The sequence below is a fragment of the Musca vetustissima genome, unplaced genomic scaffold, assembly GCF_032173495.1.
Source record: "Musca vetustissima isolate MV318-11 ecotype Yass unplaced genomic scaffold, APGP_CSIRO_Mvet_v1 utg6361, whole genome shotgun sequence".
NCBI lineage: Eukaryota > Metazoa > Arthropoda > Insecta > Diptera > Muscidae > Musca > Musca vetustissima.
The window spans coordinates 199,050-220,434 of NW_026880425.1; the positions used below are offsets into that span (position 1 = coordinate 199,050).

Sequence of the window (21,385 nt, forward strand, 5' to 3'; positions counted from 1 at the left end):
TGAAACAGAGAGTCCATATAGACGTGATAAAGTAGAGGGTCGTATAAACAAGCTAGTGCAGGGAGTTCTTATAGACGAGCGAAGGCCTGTATAGAAGAGCTGGAGGCCTGGGAGTGCTTATATACGAACTAAGAGGGACTTTAAAGAAGAGTTGAGGAGCTGAACGATTTTATAGACAAGTTGAAGCTGAGAGTCTTCTACAGACAAAGTGAACCGGGGGATTTCTAAAGACAAGTTGAATAGTAAGGACCTTTCTATAGACGAAGGACTTCTTTCGACAATCTGAGAGGCTCTTCTGTATACTCATATAAGAGGTAGTTTTATACACAAGATTAAGGTACTTTTTTAAACACGAGCTGAACGGAGTCCTTTTTACAACCATTTAGGAAATCTGTCTAAATGTTTGACTATAGTCAATGGTCTTGACTCTATAGTCAATGGTCATTGACTCTATAGTCAATGGTCATTGACTCTATAGTCAATGGTCATTGACTCTATAGTCAATGGTCATTGACTCTATAGTCAATGGTCATTGACTCTATATTCAATGGTCATTGACTCTATAGTCAATGCTCATTGACTCTATAGTCAAAGCTCATTGACTCTATAGTCAATGCTCATTGACTCTATAGTCAATGCTCATTGATTCTATAGTCAATGCTCATTGACTCTATAGTCAATGCTCATTGACTCTATAGTCAATGCTCATTGACTCTATAGTCAATGCTCATTGACTCTATAGTCAATGCTCATTGACTCTATAGTCAATGCTCATTGACTCTATAGTCAATGCTCATTGACTCTATAGTCAATGCTCATTGACTCTATAGTCAATGCTCATTGACTCTATAGTCAATGCTCATTGACTCTATAGTCAATGCTCATTGACTCTATAGTCAATGCTCATTGACTCTATAGTCAATGCTCATTGAATCTATAGTCAATGCTCATTGACTCTATAGTCAATGAGCATTGATTATTCTATAGTCAATACTCATAGACTCTATAGTCAATACTCATTGACTCTATAGTCAATACTCATTGACTCTATAGTCAATACTCATTGACTCTATAGTCCATACTCATTGACTCGATAGTCAATGGTCATTGACTCTATAGTCAATGCCCATTGACTCTATAGTCAATGCCCATTGACTCTATAGTCATTGCTCACTGATTCAGTGACACTCAATAGAAAAATTCTCCATAGCCACTATTCATTTACTTCTTAGGAAATTTTAATTGCTCCAATGGACATTTATCTCATAAGCCACACTCTAAACATCATAGAAACCACCCTCCTCCCACTCTTTACAAATGAATGCAATAAATAACGCCATTTTTATCCACTGCCTGGCATTATAATGCAAACAAAATCTGCAAGTGAAATTCGTTTGTGTCAAATGAAAATTTTAAAATATTAATAGAGGAGCAGAAAAAAACTCAGAATTATTTAAGCACACAAAAATTGCATTGTATAAATAAACGTAAGATTATTCTTAGCTGCATAGCTCTATCGCTCCTCCCTCTCCTCCACCACCATCATAACTACCTTCATTTCCATGACAATGACGACTAATATCCATGAAGAAAATTTCAACCGGCACTGTCATGCTTCATTTTCTCAAAAGCCTCGACTCGACCGACATACTATCCTGCAATAAAATGCAAATATTTTCTTTGGCCAGAAAAATCCGGAATTTTTTGGTAGGGCCAACAATAGAATAAAGTCCCATAGAAGAGCCAGTTGTTGTGGGTCGTTTGCCATAGATATGAATGCTTAAAATTATTTTACTTTACCACCGAAAATAGAAGGATATTACTTACAGCGGGTATTGTGTGTGTGTGTAACAGCGATAGAAATATTCCCTTATATTCCTTTCATTGGCCAAACAAAAAGCCAGGAAGAAGAACAAGAAGAATATTTGCAATCAACAAAACAAAACCGTAGTAGCATCGGTTTGGCGAACAAAACTCTTTCTTTAGCATGTCCTTGTGACCGACCGTGTCTTTCTTCGGTATGCTAAGTGTGCCATCGTCGTCGTTGCACACGGAGTAATGGTAGCACCTGCTTTTCATCCGCTGCTGCTGTTACCGCTGCTTTTAAATTGGCTTTTTGTTGGAACATTTTATTTGTGGTTTGTACAGCAACAAGAAGCCAGTCAACCAGCGAGCCAACCAAGCAACCGACCAACAAAACATCCATTGCTTCAGCAGCTATCTGCGGTAAGGAAGTTGCATGTCGTACGAAAATATCGAGAATAGCATAACCGCAGGTCCAGGATGCAATAGGATGAAAAGCTGCTTCCGAAGTTTTGTTTCTTTCTTTATTATGTTTTAGTTATTTTCATTTTTTGCGTTTTGTTGACTTGGCTATAACAAAAATTTGTAAAAAAAATACAACAAGAGTGTGTGTAATGACCGAGAGAATTACAGCGTACCTTACGGATAGAAATTGAGCTTCTTCTTCTTTTTAACAATTTCTATATGAAACGGCAAACAAATATTAAATTGCTTAAAAAAATACATGCATTCATATATAACGTGAAAGAAACCTCACTACGAAAAAGTAGAAGAGGGACGACAACCACTGTATAAGTTGTTGGATGTAGGGGGGATTTTTTGCTACCCCCTAACAACCGGAAGGAAATGCTAGATGAATTACTACAGAGTTTTCAAACCTTTCAAAGTAATTGTACTTTTCAAGTATGTGTTTTTTTTGTGGTAGGGGAGAGTGTTAAAAGCAATTGTCGTGTTTATGGATGTAAAGTATGTGCTAGGGTAGTATAAGTAAAATGTATGGATCAAGTTGGAAAATATCACGAATGCTCCCAAAATTAATATCTCAAAATATTCGTCGCAGACCCCATAATTTCTTTGTATTCTTAACCAAAATTAAATTCTGTACCAATTCAACCATGTCTGTATAATGGAATCAAGATTGAGACCGAAATATTTAAAACAGATCCCCAATTTCGATATTCTGCAGATTTCCAAATTCTATAAGTTCTTGGAGGTTGAAATACATATTTAGGAAAAAATGTTGATATAAACCCCATTATTTTAGCCTCATTTTCACAGCAAATATGCTGCGCTCTGCCATTTCGAGTTATTGGAGTTTAGCATTCAGAGAATCGACAATATAGGTCCAGTTTTTAATATTACATTATGTGTTGACATTACGTACTTTTGAAGGCTGGCATACATCTAAGCGGAAAATTACCAATATAGTTCCATTGTTTGGCAAAGCCTACAGATAAAGGTCATTTAGGTTTTAGCAACATTTTCTAAACCAAGCCGGTGAAAGACAAACTTTAAATTCTTGGAGGGTGAAACATATTTTTGCGGACATTTCAAATATAGGTCCATGTTTTGACATATCGCAAACATGAAGGCCCCTGTGCCAAAATGGGTATTTTGAAGTTTGTTGCTGCATTTTCAAATTAATGTGGCTGTAATTTAACATTCAGGGTGTTTGGAGAAAATAATCAATATAGAATTTTCCCACCGAAGTGACTACAATTTGGCATGGCCCCCATAAAGAAGTACAAAAACTACTGCCATACTGTCTAATATAGGTCCATGTTTCACATGATTCTCATAGAAATGCCCTGCCTAATTTTCGGTATATTGAAGTTCCTAACCTATTGTTAATTTTGGCAAATAAGCAACCAACTACCAGGCAATTTACAAGAACATAGACTATATTTAAAGGTCCTAACAAATATTTTGAAATTTTGAATGTTGAAGGGTCGGTTCGGACCGGCAGCAATTAACGATTTTTTTTCATTGAGAATGGTCCTTAAATTTAACAATTTGACCTGACAAATAGATGCTGGCTTGGGCCTATTAATTTTTTTCGAATTTCTCCCAAGATTTCAGGAATCCACTCAAAATTGAATTGAACATTTATCTCAAATACAATCTGATATAGCCCCAAACAAAATATAGAAATTCCAGAAAAAAAAAACACGCATAGCTTCAAAATGTTTGACCTATGGCGAATTTGTCCTTTAGGATGATCCCATCCTACATGCAAAATTTCGTGACGATTGGTCCTTATCTGTCGCCTTTACAAATTATAATGGACAGAGAGAGGGACAAACGAACACACATGTCTGGATTGACTCCGCTAGTCAAGATATGATCGGTAACCTAAAAGGTGAGTTTAGGGCCAATATTTCGCGGCATTACAAACTTTTGGGGCCAAATACCCCGAAAAAATAGTTGTGTGGCCTCTAGAGCTACTAAAAAAACAGACAAAAATAAAATTTGTGGTCCATTTCAGCTCTCCTAAATATACACTGAAAAATACCAAGAACAATGGGAGTCTTCTTTGGACAGACCCAGGTATATCAAACCTAAATTATATAACCTCTTTATATAACCCAAAAACCAATTTTTATATCTGAAATGCGGATATATCCGCATTATATAGTAGAGCCTACAAACTTATCCACTTTTTCATTGCTTTTTTTCACATTTCAACTTTTTCCCCGACCCTCGCTGAAAAAAGTCCACTTAACGAGCACCTGGGCTAAAGTGATTTTTATTGTCCGCATTTCTAACACGATAATGTATAATAAAAACTCTCTACACTCCTCGAGGGCTCTGCTTTCTTTCGCTCATTCATCCATTCGTGCATTCAGGGTTTTTATAAAATTAATTTGTGACCACTCCCGCTCATACATCAAGGCAGTATTCTCCTGGCGTATGTCATGGCTAAAGTTGCAACATACCACACTGACACCAGAAAAGGAAATATTTAAGGAGAAGTAGAGGAAGCAGTGGCGGCAGCGGCATCAGCAGCAGAAAAAATGAACCTTAATTGAAAAATTGTTTGGCGTAAAAAGTGCATTGTACATCATTCTTGTGTGCAAGAATATGTTTTGATGTGTGTGTGTGTGTGTGTGCGTGTGTGCATGTGAAGGTAAATCTTTGTCCATATATAGATACTGTGTGTGTCCGGGTGTGTTCCGTATTTTTATTTTTCCAAATGTATACACAAGTGCATTCAGAAGTTTTCTGAAAAGATGTTTACCGCATTGGTTGTGGTATTTCGACCACAACTGCATATAAATCACTTATAAAAATTCTTAGAAAAAAAAACACAAAAATACGAACACACAGCAGCAGCATAGCCCTTTTTTCGACTTGATTCTATATCGCATAGAAGAGGAATATACAATGATGGACAGAGGATTATGGTTTTGTGCCGGGTATTTGTTATTTTTTCTGATTATTTTTTTTTGTTGTATCTAAGAATGAATCCCAGGTATTTGTAACCTGTTCCAAGCTATGAGGGCTTTAAATTGAAGATTTTAGGTTATGTTACACAACAGACAATGGTAGAAACTTATCAAATATTTATTTAGAATGTGTGAGAGTGTGTGTTTTTCTGCTCCAACAGGGCTCAATTCACAATTGTAAGAGAAGCAATAACAAGAGCTTCTCATATGGTCAGTAACCAGTTGTCCAAATGATGGTTTCAAATGGCAACAACAACAAAATGACATCCACCCATGGTAGTAGTATGAAGGGAAGATTCTAGGAAATTTCATGGGTGTTTTCTTTGTCCAACAAAACCACCAAGGGTTATTGGAAGGTTTTTTTTTTTGTATTTCAATTCTCCAGCAAAACAAAATACATTCAAATATACTGGTACATATATTTTCTTTTTTTATCAAAATTTGATTGTGTGAAAACCTTCCAGACACATAACTTAGAAAATTTGTATAAATATTTGAATAGTTAACATTGAGAGTGTTCATACTATAATTTTCTTCTTCATGTCGAAAAGTTGTTTTTTTTCCAGAAACTTAAGTTTCCTTGGCATAGACAAGACAGGTGCATTACCACAAAGTTAAGAAGTGAATTGTTTGTTTTTAAATCCTTAGATAAGCAAACCCAATTTTTCTTCAAGCTACAAATAGTATATTGATTTCAACCGTACACATACACTCACACACTTGATAGTTGCCATTTGGCTGTTGTGTGTGAGAGAGTGAGATTTCTCTTCTTTAAGCTTTACTATACCACATTCGAATTATTAATATTTAATGTTAAAATTGCTTATAAAAATTGCATTAAATCTGTGTGAGATTGTGTGTGTGTGAGTGAGCAGCTTATTAGGACGGTTTCTTATTAATACGACTCGTACCTAATGCTTTACCATAGATTACAATTGCTGTTTGGCAATTGTGGGAAGGGCTTTATGTTCACAATAACATTGCGGATTGTTATTAGGAGTAGGTGTTGCTTACCTGATAAAGATTTTTTAAATCATTCATTTTACCATTAAAATTTGGAAAAATTTATTTAACGAGTCATAAATAAAAATGTAAAAACATCGTCGGTCCGAACTTTTTATACTCTCCACCAGGTATTGAGAATTCATTTCTTAAAAAGGTCGGTATGTTTATATGAGATTTTTATCTTTATACATTTTCTGCTAGATTATTAAAAAATTAGGAGTGAACATTGCTGCATATATTATGAGAAGACGTTGTTTTGTTTAGCCGGAATCTGAAATGAGGCTAAAACCTTCAAAAACCCGAACTTGAGAAATGTTTTCTTTACATGGAGACTATGTAAAACCTTCTACAAAGATGTATTTCTCCCTTTGATAAGCCGGAATATCCAATGACGATATTTTTAAAAATAATTCGGCTGAAAATTGCGAAAAGAAACCGATAATGTGGATTTCATCCACCAAGAACTCGAATGCAAAATTACAAACACATTCGTGGGAATATGACGCTAAAATATTAAACATTCCGGCAATAGTGGCGGATCTTTATGTAGGATCAATATAAGAACTTGAACTTCTATATAAATTTCTCCTAAAACTGTGCTATAAATGCGGCAAAATGTTTCAGAGTATCGAAAATGGTTGGGGACTGAAAAGATCTATGCCTGTTTGCGAAAGCCATGAATACCAAAATAATAACCACTTTGGTTGGAAAATGCGAATAAAACCTTTAAAATCCCAAAAATAGAAAGGGACCTTTAGGTGGTATCGTTTTATAGGACCTATACCAAAGACATATACCGTTATATAAGACCTATATATCATATATATCAGATGACTAGTTTTGCCAAACAAACAGGAGAGTATTTAATTCGAAGTCTTTCTTTCACCAACAACTTTAATCAGTTTATGCTGTTCGTCGAAGACCCAAACGCTCAACTGAAGTTTTATTTTGATCCCTTTTTGTATATGGGAATCCAAAATAATAATTGCAGCCAATTGGTTGAACAATGTGCCCAAACTCCCCTTAATACCGAAATTTCGGAGGTATTTTAAAAAATTTGACCAATGTCAATAGTTTTTGGTAGAAAGATTTGCTACCCAATTATAACCTAAGAAACATAACGACATTCAATTCGTTTAAAAAAAAAGTGCCCAAAATTCCAAAAATTCCGAATAATGGTATATACCGTTATATGGGGGCTACCCGATAACCTAGTCCAATATTGATTACTTTTGGTAATGAGATTTTCTATACAATAAGAACCGAAAATTAAAGCCAATTCGGTTGAAAAACGAACCCAACATCCCCAAAAAACCCAACATGCATGGCCCGCCCTTTTGTTTCAAATCAATTTTTATAACATTATAATTTTGCACTCCAAATTTTGTAAACCTAGCTTATCGGGAAATATTTTATGCTGCTAAAATCGCGATTTAAGTGCATTGGTGACCCATCACCGAACAAGAGGAAGATTATCATGGAGACGAACAATACGGTATTACAGTATAGAGCTGAAGTTTGGTGACCGGCATTAAAAAGCTCAAGGAAGAGCTATAAAGCTACTGCCTGTATAAAGAGTGATGGCGCTCTAGATGACTTTATCATACAGAACGGTCTCCGGGGAATCCATACCCGTTATAGCTGGAATGATCGCCATCGATTTACAGGCACTTGAGCGGCATAAAGTCTTCATTGCCAAACTATTGTATGGACCTCAGCCAGAAATCACGGAGACATCCCGTCAAGAAACGATAAACAAGTGGCAAGATCGATGGAAAAATGATGCTGAACATACGTTTTTCAGCTACGATCGCTGGACCGAAATATGCAGATTGCTAGAAGCCGAAAGTTGCTACATAACTTATGGCAACGTTAACGACAAGATTATGGCACACCAAAGATACTTGGAAGCAATGGACGCCAACCTCCGAAAAAAAGAAAGCCGATCTAGACGCCGTAACCTTAAAAAATATGGCGGGGCCGAGGCCCAGGCAAAATCCAGAGATACGGTGGTACCAACCCCAGGGGGAGGTTTTAGCCGGTATGATATAAGACAGGCATACAACGATTTATTGATAGTGCCATGATCACACGAACATATTCTCAAATTGATCAAATTAAATATTGGCAAATTGATTTTTCAAGTCGGGCTAGTAAGACATTTAGTGTTGCCAATGCCAAAACTATAACAGCCAGAACTCCATTAATCTAGGATTAAAAAAATGTTTGTGGAATTTACTAAAAATATTCTCTGTATCATAAAACCAATGAGAGAAACCCTAAATATGACCCTAAATATTTTGACTTAATAAGAAGAATGGTCATTTATCCCATTTTTGTTTCATTTAGGTCATATGCAATTGAATTAAGTCGACTATTACTAATAGAAAATCAAGAAATAACTTTCGAATTAGAACTATAGCCAAGCAATACAAATAACTTTCGTTCTTAATAGTTTCCAAAGTTATAATAACCTCTAGCCGCTACTTGGTGTAGAACCAGCTTAGTTAAAAAAAACTTAATAATGCAAATCTATCTTTCTCTGTTAACCACAAGGAGTTTAACAAAACTCCGCACTCTTAAATTCAAGGATTATTTAGCTTTTTTTTTTGTTTTTGCTGCAGAAAAGTTTCCTTTCTTTTCTTGCTATGTTTTTTCCTTGACCACGTCCAACATGAATTCATAGCAAACTAATGGTAAATGAACAAAAGAAATAGAAGAAAAAACCAACAAGAAATGCAAAAAAGGAAACAAAACGACGGAACACAATGTTCTCGCTTCCGACCTAGGATTAGAGGTGCACCTGCTTCTTTGGCTGAGTGTGTGTGTCAGTGAGTGTGTGTGCGTCTGTTTGTGGTTAATGTTTTGTTTGTATTTTGAGTTATTCTTTCCTCTTCATCATGTGGCGTTTAGCTCGGCACTGTCCTTTGTCACTGTATTATGGGAATATCCGTTTTTGGACTTAGTAGTTTGCTTACTATGTATGTGTAGATGTGTGTGTGTGTGTGTGAGTGTCCGTAGTTTAACAACACCACCACAGTTTGCGTTGCATTATCATAAGCAGCTTAAAAGCATTATTTAACATATCAAAAAAAGTTTAACTTAACCAACAGCCATCAGCAACAGTCTCACCACCACCACTACCAGCAGCAACAGCAACAATAAGAAAAACAACAATAACAACCTCTACTTAGTTGTCTTGACCAACAACAGCTCTTCTAGTATAAGAACACATTTATTCACCCACACATACTTAATTGAAGAACAAACTCACACACACACATACATGTATATGTATATATGTATGCATACACACATATACATATTTGTATATTGTTTATAGAGAGGATTTCATGTTCATGTTAATGTTCTTTAATGTATGATGTGATAAATGTACTCTGGCTTTAACCTTTCACCGGTTAGTTAGTCCGTCGTTCGTTCGGTCGATCTGGTTAGTGCCGGGTTCCTGTGTGTGTGTTCTGTTGTTGCTGTTACACCCAAACATATACGCATACAACTTTTCTTTGTAGTAAATGCCGGAAAAAACTTATTTGAATTGCAGATGTGTTCATTGTTATAAAGTGGAAAAAACCCGATTTTCTTCGGAAGAACATGTAGGTGTACGAACATACACATTGTTGATGATCAGAACACTTATTTAAATTCGTAGAAGGTGAAAATGGTGTTTTTGGTTTATTTTACTGTAAATGAAGCCATGTTTGGTTTGTAGAATGAACAAAATACATAAAAAAGGAACATCGTTGAATTAATAAGTTTGCCATAAGCTTGTGGAATCTATTAGTTTTAATAGATGTGTGCATATTAAAAAATTTGATACAAGTAAGTCCATATATGATAATTCATATCGTAGAACAAAATTAATTTTGTATGAATTCCTGAACGGTTCGTATTAAATTAGACACTCGTCTAACATAATATTTTAAAAGGACTATTTTTTAATATAATAGTTCTCAATACTTTATACATAACTTCAATATATTTAGCTCTAAGTGGTTGAGGTAAATTTAAGTTTGATTATCTTATGGTCTGTAAAATAAAAACATATTTTCGATTAGTCAGGAGAAACCATACATTTCAAAATATGGTTTAAAAATCCTTGCTTTTTGAAAAAAACAAACAAACAAACAAACAAAAGATGGTTTCGAATAAAATAGACGGACGTTTTGATGTAATTACAATTGTATTCCATTCACCAATAATTGAAAATATCTGATGATCCCTAGAAGATCATACGGCATTAATAGTTAGGTTACATAAAATAAAAATATTTCATTATAGACCAGAAGTCTGATTGATTTCGCAGAAAATCGGAAACATACATTATTTTGTCACAGCACCTCAGAGGGTTTAAGAAGGTTATATAATGAATGTGATCATGCCATGAAGCTCAAACTGAAACATGTGCCAAAGAAAATTGTTGTCGTGCATAAAATGATTCTTCAATATCATCATGTGACATATCGTGAGATAGGGGCATTTATTTCATCAGCATGCATTCGATATTTCATAAACATCTGATCGCTCAAAAAAGTCTCATATCGATTGGTGCAAAGATTGTTTGAATAAATACCACAACGCTGCATCAAAAGACGTTATCGAATCAGGGATCTACGTACCAAACCAGTAACTGACTGTGTGTTTCTTCGAAGACGAACCGATTCCAATGAGTGTTTCGGAATGAATATTGTACATATGTATCCTTACAATTGCATGTCAATGTTCCCTCGAAGGGACATACTCATGTTTTTCTGCAATTTATGCTAAATTTAATTTCATTCGGACAGATTTAGAGTCGTCTGCGTACCATGGGACAAAATTATGAAAATAGGGATTATGATATATAGGGACTTTGGTACCCCATTTACCTTAAATCGGACGACAATATATATATGGGAGCTATATCTAAATCTGAACCGATTTTCAGGAAACTTGACACATATCATTCTAGACCTAATTCAGTGAGCTATGCCAAATTTCGTGCAAATCGAAAGATATATAGGGACTTTGGTGCACCATTTACATAACATCGGAGCTATATCTAAATCTGGGAGCTATATCTAAATCTGAACCGATTTTCTCGAAACTTAACACACGTCATTCTAGACTCAATTTAGTACACTATACAAAATTTGGTGAAAATCGAAAGTTATATAGGGACTTTGGTGCCACATTTACATTAAATCGGACGAAAAATGTCTTCGATTTTCTTAAATTTCAATAGGGTTCGTCCTTAGGCCAAATAAGTGACTTGTGCCAAATTTCATCCAAATTTGATCATAAATGCGACCTGTACTTTGTTTACAATTGAACATCTACAGACTCACAGACGAACGGACATGTATAAATCGATTTAAAATTGATTCTATGCATATTCTCAAAAGGAACAATGTGTCTATTTCCTTTTGCCTGTTACAAACATATGCACAGAGACATGATACCCTGTACCAAAGTGTAGTAAAGGGTATAAATACATGCAGCTCTCCTATAGAAAGAAGAATACCTCCAGCTCTTCTATAGGAATAAGAATACTTGCAACTCGGATGTGGAAGTTCTACTAAGATAATTACAGCTGTCTTTGTATTTTGATTTGTTTAGAATTACCATGACGACATTAGAAGGCGAATAAGTCGCAAGGATCACTATGAAATTTTACTTGAAGTTCCGGCCATGGTCAAGGATGACACCTACAAATTTCGATGATGATCAGATGACATTTATACCATGAAATTGACCAAAAATTGTTCATGTATGGTTTCTTAGTCGCTCTAGAGTATTGTAAGCTGAACATCACAAATTTTGCAAGGGGTAATTATCTGACCAACTATCGTTTAGGTTATAATGGACCAAGACTTTTGTGTGTAAAATAAGCAAATTAGAATGGCGTAAATGTTTACTCCGGTAAAATATGATTCCTGAAATATGTCAGGGTAAGAAGGAGGAGGAGCTGTTGACCTCTAATCGATTAAGAGGGTAAAAATGCTATATTCATGATATGCAAAAATAAGAATTCAGTGGTAGTTGTGTAGGGTGTCATATGGCTCCTTCCGATTCCCGCTCACTGTTTTTGTTTTTTAATTCCACGCCTTGTTTTTTTATTTTTTTGCTAATATAGATACTGCTCCGGGAAAATTTCCGGAGATATATTAAATTTGTCATTTCGCTGGCAAGCCATGATCGAGATTGCAATACTTAAGATATAAGATGGGATATACCGGTCCTCCGTTGTGGTATAGCTCCCAAAACAAGGGGTCTTGCCATAATTTCAGTGTTTGCATACACCAACCGAAAGGGCCGAAGATTGGCATTGTGACATTTTTTGTGGTCATATATCAATACAGAATTTATAGGTTCAGAATTTTATAGGTTCGGTATTTTGAGGACTACTTTTTTCCATAAAAGTGACTGTGACTGTGCATCAAACATCATGGATGCACCACGATGAATAAAAATCTTCAATTTTGATAGGAATAGGAATATAAAAATTTATCAAAAGATCATAAAACGATATTTGTAATTCCTAGAAAATCATGGAATATTACATTTTATTTAACAGACATTTTCTATTACAGAACCTAGTTTGTTTCATTCTCCTACCACAAATTTGAACATTTTGAATATCTCCCTTACCCATCTTACTAAACCTATTTGACTAATTTCCATATTTTTGCTTTTGTTTTTCAATATTTGTTTCACTCATTGTTGTGAAGTATTGCAAAACTAAAGCATAATAATCATCTTATGTAAAATATACACTAGTGAATAATATTTGTTTTTTTTTTCTTTTAGAAAATTTTTTCCTGTTACATAGTTGTTGCTTTCATTACTGTTATGGACATTGTTCTTGCCTTTTATATTCTAAATTCCAGTTTTGACCCTTTTGTGTAATTCTCATCACATTATAATATTTTGTTGGTAGCAACACACACACAGTGGGCCACAATTGTGTTTACTTTCGTATGATGCCTTCCATTATGGTCCAGTGTGATTTTACTCACCGCCCTTAAGATGGTTAGCTCTTTGAAATCTCAAGTATATCATAATAACTTGGCCTAAGTGTTAAAGTTGTTGCTTTTCCTTTTGTGAATTTTTGTTTTTCTTATTTTTCGTACTTTTTCTTTTTGGTCATCCTTAAGAAATTCGGATTTTTCCTTTTGTGTGGCCCTATTACTGTGCTGTGCTAAAATTCGGTAGTGTCATAATAAGTTTCAACCTGGGAAAAGAAATCAACAAAAAATGAAAAAAAAACATGAATAAATGCCGACACAAAAGTATTCCCATTTTCACTTCTATTCTAATTTCACAAATTGTTGTAGTGAGTGAGCCTGGACGATTTTGTATGGTGTGTGCCGTTGTTGTTGCTGCTGCTTCCATTGTTTGCATTTTAGTGTTTGAATAAAATGCACCAGGGATTGTAGTTTACATTTCTTTCAGTTGTTTTTTTTTTCTAAGTTTTACATTTAGTGAAAAAACAATGGCCGGTCATGGTTGAAGTGTGATGAAAAGAAAATAAAAATGCAGCGAACAGAAATTTTTTTGAAGAACTTTAATCCTAAATGGACCCCCAATGGCAGAGTGGGCGATTTATCCTTAAAACGGTTATGAGGTTTTGGAGAAGGAGTCATTTATATAATGTTATATATTCATCCAATTTATATATCAAAAATTGAATAAAATACAAACTAAATGATATTAATTTAAAATCAATATTCACATTTTGTATTACAGTCGAACTTCCACAAGTCGAAGCAAATGTAGAGTTATTAACACTAAGGAGGCAAAGTATAATTAATTCTGAATTCCTCATAAATTGATTTTTTCGCATAATGTTGTTAGTTATGCAAGTTCGACTGTATATATTTTAGTCCTAGTATGTGTATTCATAAAAAAATATAAAATAGAAATTATAATAAAAGATTACACATCTTTGTCAGAATATATAATATTTATGCAAATAAGGGCCTGTTAGATTGATGCCCAGCTCTTATCCCCCAGGGGAGTAGAAAAATTGCAAAGAAGGAAACAAAAGGATTACATCGGAAAACTAGAAAAAATATTCTGTGGTTTGAGTGAAGTAACTTTTTTGGCGTCGGTAGGTGGTGCTGAGAAAAAATTTTGATACTTTATGAATTTATCAAAACTTGTCCACTTTTTATAAAAATTTCTTCACTATAATTGATAAAAGTATAAAAACGTGCTTTAAATCTCCAAATTTGAGAGGAACCGTATGATATAGTAACATTATATTAGCGTCACATTATTATGGGGATATCGTGATATCGGACCTAACCCCAAAACTAAGGTTAATATTGATTAAAATTATCAATCTTGACTTTAGTATGGTAAGTAGATTTTCGACTCAATGGCAATCGAAATTTCAAATTTAATGACATCTAAAAAGTTGGTGCCAAAAATGCATAAAATACCCTACATAGCTATGCTGTCAGGGTACTATAGCTTTGTGCAGACCCAAGCCGCGAATTATTGGTCCTAGATCCACCTTTGTGCACTGATCGTAATATCTCGATTAGCTGAATCGATATAGACATGTGTGTCCGTCCGTCTGTCGATTATAATTTGTAAACACAATATAGGTCACTGTTATGGACCAATTGAATGGATTCTGACCAAAGAAGACCCCTAGTTTGTTGGTAATGAGATGTTAAAAAACCAAAAAAAACTTTATTTTTGTCTGTCCGAACACCACCACGAAATGTTTCACCAGGAAGGAATTTTGGCCCATAAGCATTACTGTTTTAATGCAGAATAAGCATTAGTGTTTTGATGAAGCTCGGTCAATATTTAAGAAGATTGGTCAAAAAAATCCAGACTTTTGTGTGAAAAAAAATTACAATTTTTTTCCAGAGAAATATATATTTATATCCAAGAGGAGTGGTTGAAATTAAAATTGATGTTGTTGGACTACCTATTCGGATATTGTTCTGTATTACAATAACCTAGTAGGGAATTTCGCTCTGATGGCTTGGAAATTTTGCAATTTTCTGTTATGGTCAAGGACGACGTTTATAATTTTTGGTGGTCGGATTATATGTAAAGGATGTACCAAAAACTTAATTTTTGTATGCCGAACATAACAACACAACACACGGGGAAGGAAATCTGACTAACCAATTAGAAGAGCTATTTTGGTAATGATTGGTCAATATTCAGTGGGTTAAATTAACCAAGATTTTTCTATGTAAAATGCAAGGTTCACCCCAAAAAATCAAGGTTCGGAAAACATACTACGGTAAGAAAGAGCTCTAATCGGTCAAATATAGCGAAATAATGCCAAGACTCGGAATAAAGATCCACAGAAAGTATGAGTTTCGTGGTAGTTGTGTAGGCTATCATATGGTCGGACCCGTCCTACCACAATGCTTCGCACTGGCTCAATAGAAGACATGGATTTTTTAAAAAATATTTTTTCAGAAGACGTGGAATTTTTAAAAAATATTTTTTTCAGAAGATGCGAATTGTTTAAAGAATATTTTTTCAAGGCTTAAACGAAGACGTGATTTTTTTAAAGAATATTTTTTCAAGGTTTAACAGAAGACGTGGATTTTTAAGGGCAATTTTTTCAGGACAGTATATATCTTCAAAGACGAGCCAAATCCAACGAAAGGTGTGCTCTTTATTAATTCTGAGCGGTAGAACAAAATTTGGTTGCCAGAAGACTTCGGAGGAATTCGAAAAACAAACGTTGATGAACCAGCCGCGGTGCAGTCCTGATTTGGCACACCAAGAATAACTTCTATTCTCGCGCATCATGAAAAACAATCAACGATTTTTTTTTTCGCCAGAAGCCTACAAACCTCATGTTTTGGATGTGTTTTTATCTGAGTGGAAAAGGTGTTTCGAGAATTGGATTTAGAGAAAATTTCTTTCTGGAGAAAAATTCGAAAATAATGAAAATTTTTTAAAGATAAAAATTTGCTTTTTCATATCAAAGTTTTGGATATTAATTGATTGAACATAAAAAATAAATATTAGGGTTGTTAAAAATCGATTTTTTGCGGCACCACATCTGTAACATTTTTAAATATTTAGCATAATTTAAAAATGTCATCATGTACCATTAAGGCCTCATTGCTTTGAAAACTTTGATGCTTAACCTATTTGGGTTTACTGGAATTTAAAAACATTTTAAACAACAGTGACATGTCCTAATTGTCCTAAAATTTTGCCAATTTTAAAATTTAACAAACTAAAAAATTGAATGTAAATTAAAATTCTACATCATAATAATCTAGTGGTTTCAAATTCATTTCTTACCTATTCTTTGTTGGAAAACAAAAGAAAAAGGTTAAAAAAAATATTTTGTATATTTGTAATGGATTATAAATTAATCCTACTATATAATACTTGTATTTACGGTGACCAAAAATATTCCTTGGTTTCTTAGATTAATATGCACTTCATAGAAACTCCAACATTTAAAAAATTGATGCATAATTTCCCACATTTTCAAATAAACTATTCAGAGAATTTTAATCAATAGTAGCTTTACATTAATTTACTTAATTTTCCATTTAAAATTTCTTCACACCAGGTCTAACACTTTTTTCCCATTTCCATAGGAAATGGGTGTAATAATTGTGGTTTATTTTCTCATTTATCCATTATGCAAATTAAAAATAACACCCCAACCCACGCGAAAAACAGTCACACCTTGTAATTTCATTTTCAATGAAATGCCATGAAATAAGAAATTCGAACTTTTGAATTCAATAAAATTGAGTGTGTGTGTGTGTGTGTTCGTGTGTGTACTCACCTTGCGACCAGCCTGCTCGTAAGCTGGTAAAAATGCAGCAAACGATCCCTCCAGCATGTCGGGGTTACCGCAAATGGCATGCGATGTGTCACAATAGTAGGAGCATTTGCCATGGAAGCACAAATTCGATGAAGGTGAAACAAAGAATGTCTTTAAAAGATTCTCATCGGCGACTTGATAAATTTCCGTGGTTATGTTTAACAAACGACCCGTCACTGGCATTGCACGGCGAAAACCTAAAATTCTGTTTTGCGGTAAAGCAAAGAGAGGCGTTGAGGGGCGGGAGAAACGAAGAAGACGAAGAAGAGAAAGAGAATATAAATGAAAGTTATTCTAGATATTTATGTCAAATGGTTGGCGAATGAAGCACATAAAAGTAATGGTGAGAAAATGAATGTAAGAGGATTACATCGTTTTAGGTATGTATGTATGCATATATGTGCGAGAGTGGGTGTGTGTTCAGTTTGAAGTTATAAGTAAAATATAGAACAATCTCAACCCTTTAAGTGTAAATATAAAAAGAAATAGACAGTTTTTCCCAATAACTTGCTGGAAGGTTTCTAAAGTTTCAAGGTTTTTCATGGAAGTTTATGTGGTTAGAAATTGGTAGATATTTTGTTTAAGATATGAAAATTTTAAAAAAAGTTTTGTTGCTCTTTTAAATAGAATGTCAGTATTTGTTAGGTTACGTTGTTTAACTTTTTAGAATAATTTAAAATGTTTTTGAGAGAAAAAAAAACAACAAAAATTTTTTAACGCTGGATCTATACATTCAAATATGATACAATTAAAAATTTTAAATATTATTAAAAATAGTGATATAACATATTGTGGTGTAATGCTTAGTAATGAATGCCGTTCGTTGTTTAATCGTAATATTCGCCACATGAACAGTTTTTCGCTACGAACAACTTTTGTTGGATTCAAAGACCAACACTAAATATTTCTATTTTGTTTGGGCCTAATATCCATAGATCCACGATTCGGCACTCTTATGAATTTTAAACGATTTCGAGCGAATCTAATGCATAAATAAATTCTGGATATTAGTATTTAAAACCCACCCCCTTATCTTGAAGAAATGCTAGAAAATATTTAAAAAAGAGCATTCGATTATTTCTTCAAAAAAAAAAAAAAAAAACAAATCAAGCTTATATCATTTTTTTATTAAAAAGTACGCAAATAGTATCCCTTCAAAAGATTTTTTTTTAAATCCATGCCTATAACTTGTAGACACCTTCGAAAATACACACTTGAAAATATTGTTTAATCGCCTACAGCTCGAGTGTTCCTTCAAAAGATTTTTTTAATCCACACCTGTAGTTACAAAAAAAAAATCGCCTACAGCGCGAGTGTTCCTAAAAATTATGTAAAAAATCCACGCCTATAGCTTAAAAATACCTAGCCTATAGCTCGAATGTTTCTTAAAAAGTTTTTTTTTAATGTATGCCCACAGCTTGAAGAGAAGACCCTCGAAAATATTATTTAGAGAAATCCAGGTTAGTAGATTGAGACCCTCGAAAATATTATTTAAAAATCGACGCCTACAGATTGAAGAGACCCTCGAAAATGTTATTTAAAAATCGACGCCTATAGATGGAAGATACCCTCGAAAATATTATTTAAAAAAAAATCCATGCCTATAGCTTAAATAGATGCTCGGAAATATTTTTTAACAATGTCCAAGCCTGTAGCTCGAATATTCTTTGAAGAAAATATTTAAAGCGTCCTCCCCTGAGCTCGAGTATTTTTTTCAAGAAAATATTTAAATATATAGCTCGAATATTCCTTCAAAAACATATTTTAAAAAATCCACGCCTATAGCTCGAATATTCCTTCAAAAACATATTTTAAAAAATCCACGCCTATAGCTCGAATATTCCTTCAAAAACATATTTTAAAAAATCCACGCCTATAGCTCGAATTATCCTTCAAAAACATATTTTAAAAAATCCACGCCTATAGCTCGAATATTCCTACAAAACCATATTTTAAAAAATCCACGCCTATAGCTCGAATATTCCTACAAAACCATATTTTTAAAAATCCATGCCTATTGCTCGAATATTCCTTAAAAAAATATTTTAAAAAATCCACGCCTATAGCTCGAATATTCCTTCAAAAACATATTTTAAAAAATCCACGCCTATAGCTCGAATATTCCTACAAAACCATATTTTAAAAAATCCACGCCTATAGCTCGAATATTCCTACAAAACCATATTTTAAAAAATCCACGCCTATAGCTCGAATATTCCTTAAAAAAATATTTTAAAAAATCCACGCCTATAGCTCGAATATTCCTTCAAAACCATATTTTAAAAAATCCACGCCTATAGCTCGAATATTCACTCAAAAAATGATGTCAAAAAATCCAGGCCTATAGCTCGAATAGTCTTTCAAAAAATTATTTTCACAAATCCACGCCTACAGCTCGAATATTCCTTCAAAAAGTTATTAAAAAAATCCACCGCTTTAGCTCGAATATTCCTTTAAAAAATTATCCACGTCTATAGCTTGAATATTCATTCAAAAATTTATTTTAAAAAATCCACGCCTGTAGCTTGAATATTCATTCAAAAATTTATTTTAAAAAATCCAAGCCTGTAGCTTGAATATTCCTTCAAAAAAAAATATTTAAAAAACCACGCCTATAGCTCGAATATTGCTTCAAAAAATTATTTTAAAAAATTCACTCCTATAGATCGAATATTCCTTCAAAAAATTATTTTAAAAAATCCACGCCTATAGCTCGAACATTCCTTCAAAAAAAAAAAAAAAAAAAAAAATTATAATTCCACTCCTTAAGCCCGAATATTTCTTTAGCTCAAAAATTTCACGCCCATAGCTCCAATATTCCTTAAAAAAAATAATTTAAAAAACAAGCCTATAGCTTGAATATTCCTTCAAAAATAATATTTAAAAAAATCAAGGACTATTCCCAATTTAAATCCAATATATATTTAAAGATATTTCGTGTAATACGTCTTAATCTCCATTACCCAAAAAATGTCATTCTTCTTTGAATACAAAATAAATAAAAAACACAAAACAAAAAAATACATTAGCTTTCAGGCTGGTAGCTTTTCATTTTTTGACACTTAAGTAAACATACATTTGGTAATAGAAACCACATTGGGATTTGTAGGTTTCTTAACGTTTTTTTGTGACATTTTCTTCGTAGCGTTTTTCTTACTATGCTGGCCATGTCTTGTATTTTGCACCCAAAAAAACCGAAAGAAAACAAGAACAACAAACGGCCTTGTTTGTTAAAGTCACAAAAGTACATAACACGATCCAAATTTTTTTTCTCTCTGTCTTTGGAGAAAAAATAAGAAAACAAGAACAACAACTAACACCACCACAAAATCGTTCAAAAATTAAAAGCTAAAAAACATTAAAAGAAGAAATGCTTCTTTTGTGGTAGAAAATTGCTTTACGACTATCATGGGTATTCACTCAAATATTTTTGGCAAAAACAAAAAAGAACGCCCAAGTCTGGCGGGAAAGGGACCTGGCAAAGTGGACTAAACGGGCGCCTCTGAATAAAAGAAACGGAAAAACCCCAGCAAAACAAGATGGCAAACCACAAAAAATATAAAGCCACAGGAAAAAAAGGACAAACGAGAACAGAAATGGAAGACAAATAGGTACGGTGATGTTGGTGACACAAAGAAATGAAAACATATTTTTTTTAGGTTGCAGGAGGAAAAAACAGAATAACAAAAATAAAAACAATAATCCTACATAGCAATGTCCTAAGAAACTAAGCAACCAAACACAAGCGAGGCAAAACATAAAGACACAACCACAACCTTAATGTTCTACCACAATGTCTATGGGAATGCTACTAAACTTAAAACACAGCCACTTAAAAAACACATTTTTCTCGTCAGTTATTTTTTTTTTCTGACTTTTTTTCTTGATGCTGCTAGAAAAATATGAAAAATTACAATTACAAGGGCGTGAGACAAAAGAATAATATTTTATTCCAAGTGTTTTCAAAACAGTGAACAAGCGAGCGAATGAACGAACGAGTGGCTAGCAACAGTCTATAATGATGATAATGCCCCGGCAGCCAGCCTCTACCACAGCCACAATATGGCGCTGGACATCCTCAAAATGTCCAGATGGCGATGATAATGCAATAAAGTAAATGTCTTAATTTTTTCTTGTTATAAACTGATTTCGTATTTCATTATTTCATTTTATGAGTAGCTGTTGTTGGTTTTGCGTTATTTTTTCTGCGACACAGCATAGTTTTAAGTGGAATGAATGTAACAGAATCCGTGGATACTTTGGGCTATAATAATATTTATTTTGTCACCATTAAACTAAT

At 33.7% G+C, this 21,385-nt stretch overlaps 1 protein-coding gene across 1 annotated transcript in view; it reads right to left on the reverse strand.

Moving 5' to 3' along the window:
* LOC133326020 (extracellular serine/threonine protein CG31145) overlaps positions 1–21,385 on the reverse strand; it is a gene marked incomplete at its 5' end in the record, with an annotated part of 118,233 nt that overhangs the window by 26,893 nt on the left and 69,955 nt on the right. The window contains one exon of the mRNA XM_061534697.1: positions 17,047–17,290. Within this exon, the coding sequence (XP_061390681.1) occupies positions 17,047–17,290 (244 nt within the window). The remainder of the gene's footprint in view (positions 1–17,046; positions 17,291–21,385) is intronic.